This window comes from Orycteropus afer, unplaced genomic scaffold (assembly GCF_000298275.1).
Source record: "Orycteropus afer afer isolate SDZICR_OR568_19922 unplaced genomic scaffold, OryAfe1.0 scaffold00067, whole genome shotgun sequence".
NCBI lineage: Eukaryota > Metazoa > Chordata > Mammalia > Tubulidentata > Orycteropodidae > Orycteropus > Orycteropus afer.
In genome coordinates, this window is record NW_006921654.1 from 10,684,933 (window position 1) to 10,705,234 (window position 20,302).

At 47.5% G+C, this 20,302-nt stretch overlaps 1 protein-coding gene across 1 annotated transcript; it reads left to right on the forward strand.

Moving 5' to 3' along the window:
• The first annotated feature begins 559 nt into the window (after positions 1–559).
• On the forward strand, positions 560–18,935 carry AARS1 (alanyl-tRNA synthetase 1). Its single transcript, XM_007940352.2, has 20 exons — positions 560–703; positions 3,112–3,300; positions 3,632–3,777; positions 6,746–6,937; positions 7,293–7,437; positions 7,781–7,926; positions 8,501–8,609; positions 8,767–8,917; positions 9,821–9,945; positions 10,888–11,032; positions 12,233–12,411; positions 12,990–13,103; positions 13,930–14,136; positions 14,588–14,772; positions 16,087–16,195; positions 16,810–16,923; positions 17,547–17,666; positions 17,798–17,884; positions 18,211–18,324; positions 18,750–18,935. Exons 1-20 carry the CDS (start codon positions 560–562, stop codon positions 18,933–18,935), a joined length of 2,907 nt encoding a protein of 968 aa, XP_007938543.1.
• The last annotated feature ends 1,367 nt before the right edge of the window (positions 18,936–20,302 follow it).

Genomic DNA, 20,302 nt, shown 5'->3' on the forward strand with positions numbered 1-20,302 from the left:
AATGGAACTTGACACACTTCTGGGCACATAAATGAATGGAGAGCTGGATAAGGTCTTAGAGATCATCTAGTATAGCTGGTGAAGGAAAATGACCTCCTTATGGACTTGGAGCTAGGACTATAACCCAAGTCTTCTGAGCCTCCCCCTCTTCCCTGGTGGTTTTTTCTGCTGGACTATAAAGGTAATGAGGGCTTTTCCCCACGTCCTAATTCCTGGTCCAGGGCCTAGCACAGAGCAGATGTTCAATGCGTATTTGTTGAATGAATGACTGCATGAATAGGTCACCTGCACTACTTGCTGTGCTGGTGTATTGAAGGTTGGCATGGGGACAAAAAACACATGCAGCTGCTGTCTGCTGGTGCAGCAGGTTTTGCTTTGATGATTTTAGCCTTGAGTATTAGAACATAGAGGTTTTAGGATCAAACAGCCCTCCCGTGTCCTGCTTTCACTTGGCTTGAGAAGCCCAGAGTCTTGTGTAACGCTTCCTTATCTCTTAGGTCCACTTCTCTGATTTTTCTTCATTTCTTTCTTTGGTTAACTCACTGGGATAGCTTTCAAGATGGACTCAACCCTAACAGCGAGTGAAATCCGGCAGCGATTTATAGATTTCTTCAAGAGAAATGAGCACACCTATGTCCACTCATCTGCTACCATCCCATTGGATGATCCCACTTTGCTCTTTGCCAATGCGGGCATGAACCAGGTAGGATTTTTCCTTTCCTCTTGGCAATTTGTTCACATTGGAGACAGCACAGTAATGATAAAAGCAGCCAGAGTCCCTTTTCTGTCACTTACTGTGTCATCTTGGGGATGACATTGTCACTGGTGAACCTTAGTTTCTTCATCTGTGAAATGAGGAATGATAATAGTATGTGCCTTTAGATTACAGTGAGAAGTAAATAAGGTAACACATGGAAAATGTTTTGCACAGTATCTGGCACATCACAGATACTCACATGTTAGGTATTATTATTTTTAAATATGAGAACCCCAATACCCATGGATAAGGTAAGACATAAGATTGCATGCCCCTTAAGAAAAATAGTCAACTATCTAGTCTGTAGTTAAGTTGTTGAGGGTCCTCCCTCCCCCAAGGAAAAAGCTCTGTTTTATTAGAATTGAAGACTTGATAAGTCAATTATCATGACTCTCCATCTTCATATTACCCTTGCTTTCTCTTTATAAAACAAGTCAGTTCATCAGTCTTCTTTCGGAGCTGTGCTGTAATTCCTGTTCTTGGCTCTGTGTGGTGGTTTTTTTTTTCTTTCCCCTTTTATCTCCATTCTCAAAGCTACTGCTCCCAATGCCACTCTGGATCCATTGCTAAAGAAATTTTGTAGTTAGTAGTATTTGTGTTTGGGCAGTTGAACTATAAAAGTGATCAGAAAGTCTTGTTAGAGAAAATGTTTTCTCTTGAAATACTGGGAACGTCAGTTTATGAAAGGAGTTTTTCAACATGTTTGTGACTTTGAAAAATATTTACCGTGTTGATCCTTGACTGGAAGCAGATTTGGCTAGATGGTGCACTCAAGCCCCCTCAGAGTTTTCTACGAAGCCCTCCTTGGCACAGTCTGCCAGCCCTGTGGGACATGAGGGTGGAAGCCCTCAGGACTGTCCTATTTCTTCTCGTAGGTGGTGGTTTTTTGTTTTTGTTCTTTGGTATGGAAAAATAGATGCAGTGGGAACATTTTCCACCTTATATGACATTTATTGTAAAATTGTGAGAAATGTTTTATGTGTCAGTCCTGTATGTATGTTACCAGAACTGGGAGCAGAAATTTTAGGTGGGCTCCTTCAAGGAAATAGGTAGTCTGGAACACAGGGAAGGTCCTGTTCTATTCAGGCATACCTGGGCACAGGCTTTGCCTTCTCCCACATGAGTTGGCACTGTATTTGGTATAAGAACCAGGACAGTGTATGAACATCCTCTTAATAATAGTAATTGTTAGCATGCATATAGCATTTACTAGGTGCCAGGCACTTTGCCTTTCATGTGTAATAATACATTTAATCCTCACTCTGTTACTGTCACTACTGTACAGATGAGGAAACTGAGGCACTGAAAGTTCAAGTAAATTGCCCAGACTCATATAGCTTAGTAAGTTGCTGGCCTGTTTTTAACCTTATTCTATGGTGGCGTAGTACCTAAGGCATTTGACTGCTAACCAGAAGGCTGACGGTTCAAACTCACCAGCTACTCCTCAGAAGGAAGGTTGGGTAATATACTTCTGTAGAGATACTGCCTCAGAAACCTAAGGAGGGGTTGCTACGAGTCGGCACCGACTCGACAGCAGTGAGTTTGGTTTTTTTTTTTTGGTTGTATTGCTTCTTATCAGAAATACCTTAGCATTCTTCTTCTTATTATTATTATTTATTATTCAAGATAGTATTTATTACAGCACCTACTCTTTTCTAGGTAATATGCTAGTTGCTTGACATACAGAAATAAGTAAGAAAGCTTTTGCTTCCAAGCAGTTCGTGGTCTAACACTGGGCTGCCCAATAGAACTTTTTGCAGCGATGGAACTGGTCTGTATCTGCATGGATCAACATGGCAGCCACATAGCGAGCACCTGAAATGTGCAGCAGAAGAACTGAAATTTTAATTGAATTGAATTGAAATTAAGTAGTCACACATGGCTAGTGGTTACCAGACTGGACAGTGCAGGTCCACTGGGAAAGATAACACACGTAACAGTGATGCATCAACATGCAGCTTGGGGGGAATCCCCAGCGTGAGGTAATACTGTCACTCCACATGACCAACTCGTCACCAACCTGTGCTGATTTTACTTCCTTAAGCTGTCTCCATTTTTCTTTTCTTCCTCATCACCTTTACTGCCCAGTGCATCAATTTTAAAATAAGTTCTTCTAGAATGAGACTGTAAGTATCAGGGATTTGTGAGAAAGCAGCAAGTTGTCACCACATCAGTGTTTGACTTCACTCTGAGAAAGGCCTCTGCTTTACCCATAATGCCATCCCCTTGGGAGAAGTTTCTGTATTGCAGGCTAATTAAATCAATAACGGGACAGTTTGTATGTGGCTTCTTTCTGACCACCTGAGAGATACTGTAGCTCTGTGAAAGTTGAAATGGATCCCTTGTTTTTTCAGTTCAAACCCATCTTCCTGAACACTGTTGACCCGTCTCACCCTATGGCAAAGCTGAGCAGAGCAGCCAATACCCAGAAGTGCATCCGGGCAGGGGGCAAGCACAACGACCTGGACGATGTTGGCAAGGATGTCTATCATCACACCTTCTTTGAGATGCTGGGCTCCTGGTCTTTTGGAGATTACTTCAAGGTAAACTCAAAGCAGAACTATTGAGGTTTTCAGCAAAATAGTCATTTTCATGGAGGGAAGTGGTTCTAATTTTGCATGCTTTAAAATATGAAAGATGATCACCAGGAGACTCAGGAGTGAAGGACATTTATTCCTAGAAGTAGCATCTATCGTTTGACCATTTCACTTTACAGTTGGATTTCTTGTGTAATTTGATCCCAAATTTGCTTGAGTTTATAGTGTATATATTGTAGTTGAATACCTGTGTTCCCAGGATCTGGGCTTTTTCTACTCAAATCAGATAGATTTTGGTGGGGCAAGGTTCCCATCTTTTTTTTTGTCCTTTTTGTAGGAATTGGCCTGTCAGATGGCCCTGGAACTTCTCACCCAAGAGTTTGGCATTCCAGTCGAGAGACTTTATGTTACTTACTTTGGTGGGGATGAAGCAGCTGGCTTAGAACCAGATCTGGAGTGCAAACACATCTGGCGAAATTTGGGGTAAGAATGTTGAACATATGCAGGAATGAAATGATTTCTCGACTCAGTGACACAGTGGGGTCACATGACTGGGGTACACTGCCGTTCCCATCGGTGGTGTGCAGTTGGAGATGCAGAGGGCTAGTAACTGGGAGTAAGTGTCTCGATGCATTCATTGCTTCTTGGGACATTTGATTGATCATTCTGTTATTGAAAGCCAACAACAGGAGTCTCTTCTTTTTCCCTTACTTTTTAAAGATACTAGTTATTGTTGAGAACGTACAAGTGTAAACAGAACATACACCAGTTTTCTGCATATACAGTTCATGACATTGATGACATTCATTGAGTTGTGCAACCATTCTCACCTTCCTTTTTGAGTTGTTCCTCCCCTATTAGCATAAAGTCACTGCCCCTAAGGTTCCTATATAAGCTTTCAAGTTGCTGTTGTCAGTTTGATCCCATGTAGAGAGTTTTTTGGTTTTCTTTTTCATTCTTCTTAGACCAGCCCAAACCAAACCCACTGCCAACGAGTCTATTCTGATTCGTAGCAACCTTATAGGATAGAGGAGAACTGCCACGTGGGGTTTCCAAGGCTATAAATCTGGACTGAAGCACACTGCTACATCTTTCCCAGAGAATAGCTAGTGGGTTCAAACCACTGACCTTTTGGTAGCAGCCAAGCACTTTAACCACTGCACCACTAGGGCTCCCCCTTAGACAATGTTTTAGGTGCCGTTGAGTTGGCTCTGATCCACAGCGAGCCATGTGCAGTAGAACGAAACACTGCCCAGTCCTGTGCCAGCCTCACGATTCTTGGTATATGTGAGCCCATCATTGCAGCCACTATGTCAGTCCATCTCATTGAGGGCCTTCCCCTTTTTTGCTCCACTTTCCCAAGCATGACATCCTTCTCCAGGGAATGTCCCCTTCTGACAACATGACCAAAGTAGGTGAGACAATGCCTTAGACAACAGAACTTTATTTTTTGAAAATACTTTACTGTGTTTTAGGTGAAAGTTTACATAGCTCATTAGGTTACCATTTAACAGTTTTTTTACAACTTGTTCCATGACATTGCTTACATATTTCACAATGTATCAGCATTCTCATTATTTCCATTCTTTTTGTTCTGTTTCTATTAATGTAGCTTCCCTGCTCATCCCACACTTCTTTCTCATCTTTACCTTAGGGTAAATGGTGACCATTTGCTCTCATATAGCTGATTATTTAAGGAAACAGTATTTATAGTCATGGATGATACTGTATTTTATAAGCCAGTCTATTACTTAGATGAAAGGTGACCACTGGGAGTGACTTCAGTTCCAAGTTCAAAAGGTATCTTACAAGGATAGTTCCTCTTGTCTCTCTTGATTTCGTAAATCTGGCCTTTTAGGAATTTGAGTTTTGTTCTACATTTTTCTCCCTTTCTATCCGGGACCACCTATTGTGTCCCTGGTCAGAACAGTCAGGAGTGGTAGCTTGGCATCATTTAGTTGTGGTCTCAGACTAGATGAGGCTGTGATTCATGTGGGCTGTTAGTCCTATGGACTAATCTCTTCTTTGAATCTTTGGTTTCCTTCTGTCTGTTCCAGACGAGTAGAGAACAATAGCTGTATGTTAGATGGCCAATCACAAGCTTTGGAGAGCACAGGTACGAGAATCCAGGACATTATCTTTGTGAACTAGGTTACGGCAATTGACTGAGTTATCCCTCAAGACTGTGGTTCCAAACCTTCAGACACAGTAAACCAATCCTGCGTCTCATTGATTACGTTTTATTATGAAAATAATACACTAAGGTGTAAAAAATTAAACTATATAGAAATGTAGAAGATGGTGTATTTTCTACTACATGGTGTTAATGTTTCTGTAGCCCTGTGTATGTATGTGTGCATGTTTTAGAACAGAATGGGATTCTTCATACAAAAGGTTATTATTTTTTATGGAAATGTAATGGTGTCAGACACATGGGACTAGGAAAAAGGAAGTGGTTTTTCTTTCCCCTAGTACTTATAATCACGTAGCATTAAGGCTAATCTGAGAGAGGACCCATATGAGTCCTGTGCTTTGATTTAATGGACTTTGTGAAGTGCTGCATGCAGGGGGCTACGTGGGGGCATACCTTCTGTGCGGATAGTGGGGATCCCCATGCCATCTTTGTCTCATTTGCTTTGTTTTTACTAGTTAACTCTCTTGTCCGCTAGTGCGTACATAACTTTTTCGTACATTGGAAGCAGCCCTCTGTTTTACTGCTTTAGGTGTATTACTCTGATCCAGCTTCTGCTTTTACTTGGTCTGAAACTCCCACATGGTTAGACTGCACAGTTTAGTGTAATTGGACATTTTCAGTAATAACACATGTGGAACTTAGATGATTTTAAGTCCCGTGTCACTTGGCTTCACGTCTGTCTGCATTTACTTTATCAAGCATAGTCCTTTGAGCTGTGTTACTGGGACCTTTCAGCAGGGTCACTATTTTGTAACTATCTTCATCTCCTTGAATTCTTCTTGGTATAATTTAAAGGTAAAGGACAGATGACTAAATTGGGTTTAGAAAAGTGACTTTACATAATCAGCAGCTGCTTCAACGTTTCTATATTGTGTAGTATATCAGGTTTTTTAAATAAAGGAAATTTGCAAAAAATAGTTGCTTAAATCCTGATCATATTCAGAATTTAAATTCATATTTAGCATAAACATTTTCATTTTCATGTGTTCCTTTCTGGGCTTTCACCACATCTTTGCATGTTTGTATCTGTCTAGGATCATAGCAGCATTAATCTTGTGTTCTGTTGTAGCCAGTCTTGAGAAGAGTCAGGTTCTGCCCTTTGGGCAGGTGTGTGCAGGCTTTGCATCAGCCATTGCCAAAGAGCACGGCTTCTCTAGAGAATCAAATTCCATGAAGATGTCCTTTTGCAGTATATGCAGGTCTGGGCTGAATCTTTGTCAGAGGTTTAACTGGACTTAACCTCCCTGCTCTGTACAGGCTGGATGACACCAAAATCCTCCCCGGCAACATGAAGGACAACTTCTGGGAAATGGGTGACACGGGCCCATGTGGTCCCTGCAGTGAGATCCACTATGACCGGATTGGTGGTCGGGACGCTGCACACCTCGTCAACCAGGATGACCCTAATGTGCTAGAGATCTGGAACCTTGTATTCATCCAGTACAACAGGTGGGGACAGCATTGGGGACCCAGTGGTCACATTTCTTGAGATAATTATTTCTTGGTTTTCCCTAGTCTCATCCCATATAGTGTCTGCTGGGGGGCTGCTCCTGTCATGTCCTTGCTATGATCTGTATGGCTGTGATAGAGCTGATCTCCTTGAACCTCGCCTTGCTCTTCACTGCACCCAGACAACCCTCGCTCCCTTTCTCCCACCACTCCCCCACCTAACCAGGCAGAAGCCAATGGCAAGTAGTCATAGCCCAGAAACTCTGCTGCTGAGATGACTTTTAATCACCAAGGACTAGGGAAGGGGCAACCTGAGTCCCTATTTCAACTTCCTCTCTTTCTCTGGCTCATCCAGGGAATCCGATGGCATTCTGAAATCTCTTCCCAAGAAGAGCATTGACACGGGGATGGGCCTGGAGCGACTGGTGTCTGTGCTGCAGAATAAGATGTCCAACTATGACACTGACCTTTTCATCCCTTACTTTGAAGTCATTCAGAAGGTACTGCTCTGGTCAACAATGCAGACCTCTGTGGAGGATCCCAGGCTGGGCTCTTAGCAGTGCTGTGAAAGATAAAAAGAACAATACTTGACCAGCTGAAGGCACCTGTGACCATCTGCCTCCTTTGCTGCTAACATGAGGCACTAGGCACGGGGTTCTCTGATCTGTGGAGTGCAGGAAACCTGGCTGGAGGCTCCTTACTGCTATGACTTGTGACCTTTTTTGAGGTTATAGAACCTGGCAAGATGGTCGTCCTCTGGTGCTAATGCTCCCTTAGCCTCCTAGGGCAAGCTGGGCCAGAAGGGCTGCTTCCTGACGGGCTGCCTCCTGGTTTTCCCTGTAGGGCACAGGTGCCCGGCCGTACACTGGGAAAGTTGGCGCTGATGATACCGATGGGATCGACATGGCCTATCGGGTGTTGGCTGACCATGCTCGGACCATCACCGTGGCGCTGGCTGATGGTGGCAGACCTGATAACACAGGGCGGGGGTGAGTGTGTCACACACTGGACAGGATTAGGACTCTTACCATGCTTTTTATGACTCTTATGGGACTTAAAGTCATATTCTCTCATTGTTTTCATCTTTTGGGTCACTGAAGGGCTCTTTTCTCTTTTAAGGGATTAATGGAGTTTCATGTAATGTTAAAGAGTTGCCCCAGTGTTAAATGTTTGTTACTAAGTACAAGATGATGAGAATTGTATGTAAGGTCATTGCATAGGATTTTGGCAGGTGTGGGGGGTATCAGCTAGTCCCAGGAAGCTCCTTGGCGGGCAGGGCCTGGAAGCTTGGGCATTAAGGACTCCAGCTGGTCAGTGCTGGGGTAGCAGAACGTGGGAGGAAAACAGGCAGGGTTGCTTTAGGTCCTTCTTGTTGTATTTGTGGATGTTACTGAGTTTTATCCTGTCATTAATGACCTCAGGGAATAAAATAAAAAGGCTTAGGGTAAAAGTCTCTGAAAGAGAAAAAAGTTTAGGCACATTGCTTTGGGTAAACGTCCAAAGGCCACTGCAGAGCCCTTGCTGGGCAGTGGGGTCCAGCAGGGACTGTTCTGCCTCTTACAGCTACGTGTTGAGACGGATTCTCCGCCGGGCTGTTCGCTACTCCCACGAGAAGCTCAATGCCAGCAGGGGTTTCTTTGCTACTTTAGTAGATGTTGTCGTCCAGTCCCTGGTAGGTATTTTCCCTGTGTCCCCCTTCCAGGCTAAGGCAAACGGATGGGGTGGGAAACAGCATACTGTTAAGGAGAATTATGGAAGGGGGTCTAGGGCTAGGCATTGGCTTCACTGGGTCCCCACCTCTGCTCTCCATCTCTGCTCCCCTTGGTCAGGGAGATGCATTTCCTGAGCTAAAGAAAGACCCGGACATGGTAAAGGACATCATCAATGAAGAAGAAGTGCAATTTCTCAAGACCCTCAGCAGAGGGCGTCGCATCCTGGACAGGAAAATTCAGAGCTTGGGAGACAGCAATACCATTCCCGGTAAGGACCGGCGTGTTGCTCTGTCCGTCCAGGCCACTTTTCATCTTTCTGGAAAAGGAGAGCTCTTTTTCACAAACAGACAGTGGACTCCAGTGTCTCCAAAGGCTGACCTTAATTTGGTTAAAAATGTTTTCTGTGTAAAATGGGGTTTATAGTAAGAGTATAAGAGCAATATATCATTGAGATAAAACATTCAAACAATACAAAAATATAAGAAGTAAAAAGGAGAAAATTCTCTTTCCCAAACTGATTTCCCAGAGAGAACAACTTTTAAGAGTTTGGTATATAACTATTCAGGATTTTTCTATATTTACACACAAATACATGCAGCTATTTATGTGTATAAAGAGCCCTGATGGTGCGGTGGTTAAGCACTGGGCTGCTAACTTGAACTAATGGTTCAAATTCACCAGCTGCTTTGCAGAAGAAAGATGTGGCTGTGTGCTTCTGTAAAGATTTATAGCCTTAGAAACCCTATGGGGTACTTCTCTGTGCTGTCACATTAAGTCAGAACCAACTCAGCACCAGTGGGTCTGGTTTGGGATGTGTATCTGTGTTTCTAAGCAGAAACAGGGAAGTGTGATGCGTATGGTTTTTCAACCTGCTTATATTTCCCACTGGAAGGAAAATTAATTTTGTAGTGTTTTTAAAAAACTTTATTGGCATTTAACATACAAGGAGCAGCTTGGTGAATTTTCACAAAATGAACACACTTGTGTTCAGTTCAAAAAAGGACTCTACCAGAGGCTAAGTTGGTTCCAGAAGGTTTGATGGATTTTTGGGCAGGTGCACAGGGTCCGCACTAACCTGCCTTTTCTGTCACCCTAGCATCCTGGGACAGCTTGGGTCGGAAGGGAGGTGGCTGCTCATGTTTGTTCTGATACAGTCCTTTGCCCTGTGTAGGTGACACTGCTTGGCTTCTCTATGACACCTATGGCTTTCCAGTTGATCTCACTGGACTCATTGCTGAAGAGAAGGGCCTGGTGGTAGACATGGACGGCTTTGAAGAAGAGAGGAAACTGGCTCAGGTGTAAAATCTGGGGAGTAAGAAAGAAACTCGCTGCTTGCTACCACGCAGGACTGGGCTGTGAAGCAGAATTTTCTCCCATTAAGTCTTTGAAATTCTACTTTTCTTAGACTCATGGTTCTCAGCTAGGTACAGTTTTATCCCCCAGGGGACATTTTTCTGGAGACATTTTTGGTTGTCAGAACTGGAGTGGGAGGGCTGCTAGTGGCTTCTAGTGAGTGGAGGCCAAGAATGCTGATCTGTATCCTACAGTGCCCAGGGCAGCCACCACCAGCCTAAAGTGTCAGTGGTTCTAGGGCTGAGAAACCCTGCTTTAAAGCTTGACATTGGACAGATTTTAACTGCCATTTTGAGTTCTTTAGACTGCCTTTTTGTTTTTCTTTTTAAATTATTGTGATTTGGGTTAAAGTTTACAGGCCAAATTGGTTTTCTGTTCAACAATTCATATGTTTTGTTTTATGACATTCATTGCAGGCCCCACAATGTACCACCACTCCTACTTTTTCCCTGTGGGTACCAATTCCCTTCATCCTTCTTTCCCATCCATTCTTGGCTTCTTAGCTTTATCCCTAGGAAATTGCTGTCCTTTTTGATCTCATGTGGTTGACTGTTCTAATGAGTGTCTACCTTCCTGGTATTAATTATTCACCTCGTAGGCCTCTCATTTGACTGAAAGTTGAGCCATTGGGCAGACTTCTTTTTCCCCTGCTTTAGGGTTACTCGTGCTTATTTCTAGGAGCCCTGGTGGTGTAGTGGTTAACTGAAAGGTCTGCAGTTTGATCACAGCAGCCACTCCGTGGGAGAAGAGACCTGTGATCTGCTCCCAGCAAGATTACAGCCTTGGAAACCTCACGGGGCAGTTGTACCCATCCCGTAGCGTTGCCCTGGGTCAGAATTGACACACTGGTACTCAGTAACAACATGCTTGTTTCTCTTGCTGCAGCTGAAATCACAGGGCAAGGGAGCTGGAGGGGAAGACCTCATCATGCTGGACATTTATGCTATCGAGGAGCTCCGCTCCACGGGCCTGGCAGCGACAGACGATTCCCCAAAGTATAATTACCACTCGGACCCCAGTGGCAGCTACGGTACGCTGTTGCGCTCCTTCTGCCTGCTCCTATTCCTGACCCATGTTCTGGGGAGTCCTGTGAAATGAGTCTCAAGATGAGGTGCCTGTTACCTCACCTATGGCCTCTCCTGTAGTGCTGTGGACAGCTTTGACTTTTAACTCTGAGATAATTATAGATTGATGGAAGGTTGTTTTTTTTTTTTTTTAAAAAAAAAAAAAACTAGAGGAAGGTCCCATGTACCTATTAACCGGTTCCCCAGATGGCAACATCTTGCATAACTGTAGCACCTTATGAAAACCAGGGAGTTGATGTGGACTCAGTCCATGGTGGCTGTTGAACTGTGTGCACCAGGATTGTAGCAAAGTTAAGAAGAAACAAATGACATCATGGTTTTATGTACAGTGAAATACACAAAAAGTGACATGAGGAAGTGCATTCCCCCCCCCCAGTGGAGGGCCCCCCCCCCAACCAACAAAGAAAGTTTCCTTCTATATATAAACTTTTCCTTGACTTTTTATAATCATGAACTAATACTATATTTGTCCTTCTATGATTGACTTATTTCACTCAGCATAACATCCTCCCAGTTCATTCACATTATGCGGTGTTTTGCAGATTCTACATTATTCTTTAGGGTTGCATAGTATTCCATTGTGTGTATGTACCACAGCTTTGGTTATCCATTCTTCTGTTGATGGGCACCTAGGTTGTTTCCATCTTTTGGCTGTTGTAAATAGTGCTGCAACAACATCATTTTTTTGCTCTTTTGTTGTTTTTCTGGCAGGGCGCAATCTTATACCTAAATCCATCCAAGTAAGCCCATGATAGGAATTCATCCTTTGTGAAGTGACCTTGGAATAAGGACTAGGTACTCTTAAAGACCTGCTCGTCAGCTTCAGCAAGTTCCTAGTTAATAACTCAGAGTGACAGCTGTCCAGGCTTGCCCAGTTTTAGTACTGAGAATCCTTTGCCCCAGGAAGTGCATCTATCTGGAACAAACCTGGATAGTTGTCAGTCTTCTGTGTGCTGCGTTCATTCTCTGTTGAAAAACTGGTGTGCTAAGTTCTTTCGTGGAGTCAAATGGGCTTGCTTCCAAAATAAAATTAAACAGTTAGGACCTAAGGAGGGTTTAGAAATAGAATCTGTGAAAGGTGGCTAAGGATGGACAAGCAAGTCACTGATGCCATTGTCCCCTTTTGTGCATTTTGCACTGAGCAGTGTTTGAGAACTCGGTGGCCACGGTGATGGCTCTGCGCAGGGATAAGATGTTCGTGGAAGAGGTGTCCACAGGCCAGGAGTGTGGAGTGGTGCTGGACAAAACCTGTTTCTATGCCGAGCAAGGAGGGCAGATCTATGACGAAGGCTACCTGGTCAAAGTTGACGACAGCAGCGAAGACGTGAGCCAATGGTTCTTCTTTCTTATTAGCTGGGAGGGGGCTAACTGTGGTCCTGGCCTAAGGGAGGAGCCTTTCCTGCTGCTCAGTAACCCAGGCCTCTGGGAGCAGGACATAGCAGGGTGAGGCAACTGTGGGCATTTCTGGAGCCGCTGTTTGGATCTTGTTGCTTTCACGACCTTGCAGGAGGGTCCTTGGAGCCTAGTCGGTCCTCAGTTCTGTGTGCTTTCCTCACAAGGAAGGAGAGGCAGCGCTAGAGGATAAACATGCCGGGGGGGAGCTCAGCCTCTAGCTCTGCCTCTGTGCATCTGTTGTTTTGGATAAGTCACCTGGTCTGCTTGGGCCCCACATGGGTCATGATGTCTTCTGCATTAGATTCAAAATAGCAGATACTCTTTGATTGTGTTTGTGTTTCCACACACGCACATACATACAGTGTATGTACATAATGGTATATATATCTATACACACACACCCCCAGCGAGGAGACTTAGAAAATTTGAATGCTTGTGTAAGTATGTGTCTTAAAACTGTGTGCGTATATACAGACACATAAGTGTCTCTTCTTTGCCCCCACTTAGAAGACGGAGTTTACAGTGAAGAATGCTCAGGTACGAGGCGGGTATGTTCTGCACATAGGAACGATCTATGGCAACCTGAAAGTGGGGGACCAGGTCCGGCTGTTTATTGATGAGGTGAGTTGCATTACACTGGCCAGCAGTGGATCTGGTTAGTAGTCACTTCCTTCTTTGACTTTATATTGGTTCACGTTGCTAACCAGTTGGACAGAGCATGCAGGAGTACGTTTTTGTGCACTGGATTGTGAACAGTGTGTCAGTGTGGTGTCTGTTCCCCTAGTTGAGATCGCACAGACTTGCTTTTGTGGATTGCCTGTCTTCGTGTTAATTTCAGTAGCCATGGAGCCTGTATTAGTTCATAAATGGCTGTGCTTCATGACAGGACTCCAAAATGACAGTCACTTAAAGCGAGAGAGACGTGCTTCTGCCACACGTCTAAGCTGATAGAGGCTCTGCTCCAGTGACAGGGTCCAGCCTCTGCTTGACTGTTGCTTCACCATCAATCCTGGGGTGTTGCCTCTGTCTTCATGGTCCAATGAAGTCAGATCTGTTTTCTAGGCCAGGGGTTGACAAACTGAAAAGGGCCAGATAGTAAATATCCAGCTTTGCAATCACAGGGTCTGTCACAGCTCCTCAGCTGTGCCACTGTAGTGGAATAGCAGCTACAGACGATATGTAAACCAAGGGGCATGGCTGTGTTTTAATACAACTCGGTTTATAAAGACAGATGGCAGGGTGGATTTGGCCTCCGGCCTGTTCTAGGCAGTGGGAAAGAGATAGGCATCACTTCTCATGATCCACCCGCCAGAACTTAGCCCCATAGCCATGCTCAGAACATAGTCAATTCTGAACAGCCTTGTGTCCAACTACAGGTTGTAGTACTCGGGGCGGAGGGGAGAACAGGTCTCTGCAGGCCTCCACACCTGCCCCACTGCCCTTCCAGCCCCGTCGCAGACCTATCATGAGCAACCACACAGCCACCCACATCCTGAACTTCGCGCTGCGCTCAGTCCTTGGGGAAGCTGACCAGAGGGGCTCACTCGTTGCTCCTGACCGCCTCCGGTTTGACTTCACTGCCAAAGGAGCCATGTCCACCCAGCAGATCAAGAAGGCAGAGGACATTGTGAACCAGATGATTGAGGCGGCCAAGGTAGGCTGGGCCCTGAGTTCCTGGGCTCATGAGCGCCACCTCCTGTCCACAGAGCCTCAGCAGTTTCTACCACATTCCGTCTCGAACACTGATTTCCTTAAAGTAGCGATTCTCAGCTGTGCTGGGTAGGTGGCCTTGGGGATTGAGGAGACGGAAGTCTTGGCTCCAGTCCCCTCCTTCAGACAACCAAGACTGTTAGAGTCATGTCTGCTCTACCTGCAGCACTTCCAGATAAGCTGTGGTCCTGGTGTAGCAAAGTAACTGGGAATCTTCTCCAGGCCTCCTTGGCTTTGCACGTGACTCGTTATCTCAGGAGGCTCGGGGCACACGTGTCCATGGAGCTGGGATTGGAAACCCAGAGCTCTGCAAGGCCACACACTGCCTGCGGCTTCCCACTAGACCCCAGAAAAGACTTTTTCTAGAGTTTCTCTGTCTCCTCTTCTCCTGGCAGCCTGTCTACACCCAGGATTGTGCTCTGGCAGCAGCAAAAGCCATCCAGGGCCTGCGGGCTGTGTTTGACGAGACCTATCCGGACCCTGTGCGTGTTGTCTCCATCGGGGTCCCAGTGTCTGAGCTGCTGGAAGACCCCTCCGGTCCTGCCGGTTCTCTCACTTCCGTCGAGTTCTGTGGGGGCACGTGAGTACTTTGGGAAGAGTGGTACTGGGTGGGGCCACCTGGCTGTATGAATTTGGCACCATCTTTTAGGGAGGTGGGAGTGGCAAGGCCCCCGCTCATTTTTCTGAGGTGGAAAAGAAGTTTCCAGATAATGTCCCAAGAATCCCCATCCATTAGTGCTGCAGGTGGACCCCTCCACGTGTGCCTTTGCTGCTCCTGCGTATGTGATAGAATGTCCTTCCTGGGAGCAGAAGGGAGACAGCACTCCATTAACACTCACCATCCAGTGGCTTGTTCCCTGGGCTGACTGACAAGAAGGCCACATGCGAGTTGAGCATTCAGCAAGGTCTTGGCATGCTCACTGAACTCCTGAGCTCTTTGGAGCTCTTTCCGTTCCTGACTCCCTGTGATCACTTCTGCACCTGCCAGAGAATTAACTGCAAAGCTCGGGGCCCTGGGTCAGACTATGTGGTAGAACCAGCTCAGTGTGGCATGGGGGAACCCCCTTGTTTCTGTCAACCTGGAGTCCGCTGTAGTCTTTTCAGGAAGGGTCATGGTGGCCTAGGAAGTCCCCTACTTCCAAAGGAAGCCTGAATGAAAAGGACAGTCCTGCAAGCCCCAGGCAGGTAGGGTGTGTGGAAGACAGGGTGGGGTTCTGCAGGGTCAAGTTCTTGGCTTCCCTGGACTTTCAAGTGATTGTCACTTCTACTTTAGTATCTGTTTGCATGACATGCTTTAGAACCCAGAAAACAGCTGCAGACTTTATACCTCCCTCACAGAAGGACTGTGAGTGGTAATGAGTGTTGGAGGTTCCCTGAGCAATTGGGAAAGAAAATCTGCTTGTTTAAGGGGTTGTGTCAGGCATTAAGAGTAATTCTCTGCCATTTTCAGCTGTTGAGTGGGGATATAAGAATACAGCTCATGTTCCATCAAAGAAGACCATATACGGGAATGAATTTGGCAGCCTGGTGGCAGTAATACCCCAGGAGCTACAAGGCACTTTGATGTGGTGTGAGTTTCACCACAGCCCTATGAGGAAGGTCATCCCCATTGTTGTGTGAGAAAACTGAGGTTCAGAAAGCTGCTCCTGTTCAGTGTCACAGTGCTCTCAAACCCAGGCTGTCCCTCCCTTCTGTTCTCTTGTTCTTGTTGGCCAGACCTGCACTCTGTCTTCCTTGGGCATTAAGGATGCTTACCCACATTATCCTGGAAAGGACTTCTGGGGAGTTACTACTAGTAGGGCTCAGGCATCTGAGCCGAGGGCCCCAAGGTGTGCTGGGGAGGCCAGGGTGCCAGGGCTTCCCCTCACCACGGACTTCCTGTTCTGTGATCCAGGCACCTGCAGAACTCAAGTCACACGGGAGCATTTGTGATCGTGAGTGAAGAAGCAATTGCCAAAGGCATCCGGAGGATCGTTGCTGTCACAGGTGTTGAAGCCCAGAAGGTGAGTGGATCAGGCTGGCTGCTGCTGTGTGAGCAGGAGGACCTCACGTGAGTCCATAGGTGCAAATGCTAAGGTGGCTCTTGCAGGCAGAATTGAAGGTACATACTACTACCCCAGAAGGCTTCCTCCAGTTACCTGTGAGCTGCAGGAGAAAGGCAGCACCAGGCAGGAGTTCCTGGATTCTCATTCCCAGGAGGATAGGCCTGTGCCTTTAAGGGTCTCCAGCACATAGTCACACAGCCCTGGGGTCTCATGCCTAGTTTGAGGTGTTCTGAGGATGGGAACTGAAACTTGTGCCTGGCTTGTCCCAAAGCTTTCAGGGTAGTAAATTCCTGGGTAAAAGAGCTCCTGCTTCATAGGCTGTTGGTCACCCCTGCACATGCATTGGGTGCATCTCCTGTCGGCCAGCTGCGTTCGGGGATGAGGTGGGGTGGGTGCTCCTTTCTGACACATCAGGCTGCAGGCATTTGCTCCCTGAAGGAAGAGAAACTTGCACTGTCTTAGGTGTGTTGCTTCTTAGCCTCCCTTGGAGGCTTGCCACAGTTGTTTACCAATGAAACTGAAGCTGCCAGTGACCTGCCCCAAATTTTACAACTTTGATTCTTCCCTCCCAGGCTCTCAGGAAAGCAGAGAGCTTGAAGAAGTCTCTCTCTGTCATGGAGGCCAAAGTGAAGGCCCAGATCGCACCAAACAAGGATGTGCAGCGGGAAATAGCTGACCTCAGTGAGGTAGGGACAGCCGCTGCCATGCCTGCCTCCCAGGACCTGGTGCTGGGTGTTAGGCCCTACGTCTGAAAAGTAAAACACTACCTGGATTCTTGAAAAAGTCACTGGAGCCAGCCAGGTCGTGGTTCTCAATGAAACAGGGCTATGGGCTGACTTCTGCTGTTCTACAGCCCTGCACAGGGGACTCCATGGATGTGGCCTATGGACCCCCGTTCCTGCCTTCTGCTCCTATTGCTGATGGCAGGAGAGCTCGTTTCAAGCACTGGTGTCAAGAGAGTTGGGGAAGATGCTGTGAACCTCTGACCAAGCCTGCCTGGTGTTTATTAATATCCAGGGGCTTCCATCAGCCCATCCCAGGCTCTGTGTTCACTCCCTGCTGAGCGCTGTTCTCAGGGATCTCAGTCTCTATGCTGTCCCCTCTGTAGCCCCACTTGTCACAACTGCTGCAGTTGCTCACACGGTGACTGCTCTTAAGACCAATAGACACCTCTGCCTTTGTTATGTTTACTTCCTCCTTCTTCCTGGACATTCGACAGGGAGACTGTACTCAAAGCAGGGAGTGAGGTGGGGGTGCTCACATCCTAGCTCCCAGACCAGTCCACATGGTCTTCTGGTTGTGGTTCCAGGCCCTAGCCACTGCCATCATCCCTCAGTGGCAGAAGGATGAACTGCGGGAGGACCTTAAATCTCTGAAGAAGATCATGGACGACCTCGACCGTGCTAGCAAAGCTGACGTCCAGAAGCGAGTGAGTCTTGGCAGTGCTGGTGGCCCAAGGCAGTGGGAGGACTTACACTGCAGAGGCTGGGAAGGCTGTGTTCTGGTTTTGGGGGCCAGTTCTTTGATCTGAAGTTTTCTTCTGGGTTCCCGTCCTTGCAGGTGTTGGAGAAGACCAAGCAGCTCATTGACAGCCACCCTAACCAGCCCCTTGTCATTCTGGAGATGGAGAGTGGTGCCTCGGCCAAGGCAACTGGGGGCCGGGGGTCCTGCTGCTTCCAATGTCCCTTCTCCCAGTGTCAGCCCCTCTGGTGGCTGGACTCCGGGCTTTTGTGGCTCTGAGCCCACTGTCAGGGTGGAGGTTAGCCTGACCCATGAGAGCCACGAGGTGGAAGGCAAACCTTGGAATCAGAACTTGGGCAAGACCCCATGAGGCCCCTCCTATAGCCTCCCAAGCCCAACACCTGCTCTTGAAACAGAAGCTGGGGTGGCCCTCCTAGGCCTGAGTCCTCAAACTAGCCACACTTGAGGAGAGCATGCCACGGCCATGACCTGACACCAGTTTTTCCCCACAGGCCCTGAATGAAGCCTTGAAGCTTTTCAAGACCCATTCCCCTCAGACAGCTGCCATGCTCTTTACAGTGGACAATGAGGCTGGCAAGATCACATGCTTGTGCCAGGTTCCCCAGGTAGGAACTGCCTGTACCTGTTCTAAACCCTGTTATTGTGGGGAGTGTGGGCTATAGCTTTTCAGAGGGAGCTCAGTTCTTACGGTTGGTCACCAAGGCCCACAGAAGTCTTTGCAACAACCCCCATAAACAGGTGCCATCCTGCCCTCCCCTTTGCCAGCACCCCAACCCTCAGGCCTTCTCTTTGGTGAATAAGTTTAATTGTACTGGCTGATCCTTAGCTTTGCCCTTGGGGTACCACTGTCCTGGCAGGGTCATCAGCTGCCCCCCTGCACCTGCTCTAGAATCTGTCTCCACCTCCAGCAGTACCTCATATCCTCAGACAGGGCAGGAATGAGTCTCCCCTCCTTTGCTCCCCCCTCCCCTCTCCATTCTCCCATTGATTCCATCCTGTCCGACTCCTGCTTCCCCTTCCTGTCTTCTAGAATGCTGCCAACAGAGGCCTGAAGGCCAGCGAGTGGGTGCAGCAGGTGTCAGGCTTGATGGATGGCAAAGGTGGTGGCAAAGATGTGTCTGCCCAGGCCACGGGCAAGAATGTGGGCTGCCTGCAGGAGGCGCTGCAGCTGGCCACGTCCTTTGCCCAGCTCCGCCTGGGAGATGTGAAGAACTGAGGAGGGCAGGGGGCGGGGGCTTGCACTGGGAAGTGTCTGCCCCTCACTGGAATGCATCAGCCCGGATGTGAACTCCGTCCACCACAGGGACATTCGCCTCCTGGACCTTTAAGCAGAGAAGCCTGTCCTAACCCAGCAGTGACTGGAACACGGTCCATGTGCTGTCCTGCCCTGTGACTCAGTGCCCACTTCACATTTCCACCTCAAGCCCTTTAGTCAGCACCGTCTGTCTAGAACCACTAACCCAGGATTGCTGTTTCTCACCGTCCTGCACCTGTCTACATGTCTGAGGTATACTTAAGTATCTGCAGATCTGGGACTTTGGGGTCTGCAGGTAGAAATCATTTTTGCTGCAGAGAATAAAAGGACCATGTGCAATACTTGATGCCTTGTGATCCACCCACCCACCTGTCAGGTGCCCTAATAGACAGTCCTTAGCTCCCTGAGTGTCAGCAGAGTAAGCAGTGGCTGTGCTGGCTCCTCTGATCCCCTGAACTCTGTGAATGGCTCGTGGGGTTCCCCCAAGTATCTGGAGCTGCAGGCAGAACAGGGGCAAGATGTGGAGAGGCAGTTGGGGTTGTGAGGTACAGTGTGAGGTCGGAGGCTTGCTCTGGTACAGGGTATAGCCATTGCCCACCATTCTTTCTTCCTTAAGCAAAGAATGGCCATGAGGCCAATTCACCCAAGTCTGAAGACAGCTGGGTTCAGACAAAGTATGAGGGGAGGAAAAAGGTACTGCTAGGTGTGGCAGCTGTGACTGATTTGATGCCCTCGGGTACAGCAGGGTGGCCCTGGTGCCCCTGCTCGCACAGGGGAGAAAGGAAAAGCTCTCTGCAGCAGCTTGGGCCTAGGTGTGAGGATCTGCCCTGATTGAGGCAAGCGAAGCAGGCAAAGGGAGGGTGCTAAATGCTGCCAGGTGAAGAGTGTTAGGGATACAAAGAAAACTGGTCTGGAAGGGAGGGGACCTCAGGATTCCATTAACTCACCAGCCTGTCAGGGCGGGTACGGCAGTGGACAGAAAAAGAGGTTCTTGCCTCTGAGAGCAGTAGGGAGCACAGATAGAAAATAGTTACGCAAATAAAGGCAAAGCCAAAATAATTACACCCTTCACAAATAGAGGAAAATGGGCTTTGAGTTTGCCCTGACCTGTTAGGTGTCGTCGAGTCCTAGGAGGCTGGAGATCCTCTAGGACCGCCCAAGTCCTGCTTGCTGCGCCCCGCAACTCCGCAGGGCCCGCCGTTCTCCCGCCGCGCCGGCAGGGGGCAGTGCAGTTCCACGGCTGTCCCGACAGCCTCCGCGCGGGCGCGTGTCTCAAGCGGGCGGAGTTGGCTCGCGCGGAGGAAGCGGCCAGTACGCTAGTCGCCGCC

Excerpts from the sequence above, each read along its gene's own strand:
- AARS1 (XM_007940352.2), top strand. The coding sequence starts at position 560 with ATGGACTCAACCCTAACAGCGAGTGAAATCCGGCAGCGATTTATAGAT. Across the intron at positions 3,778-6,745 it reads CACATCTGGCGAAATTTGGG|GCTGGATGACACCAAAATCC; the intron begins GTAAGAATGTTG and ends TGCTCTGTACAG. Across the intron at positions 17,667-17,797 it reads AAGCTGACGTCCAGAAGCGA|GTGTTGGAGAAGACCAAGCA; the intron begins GTGAGTCTTGGC and ends CCGTCCTTGCAG.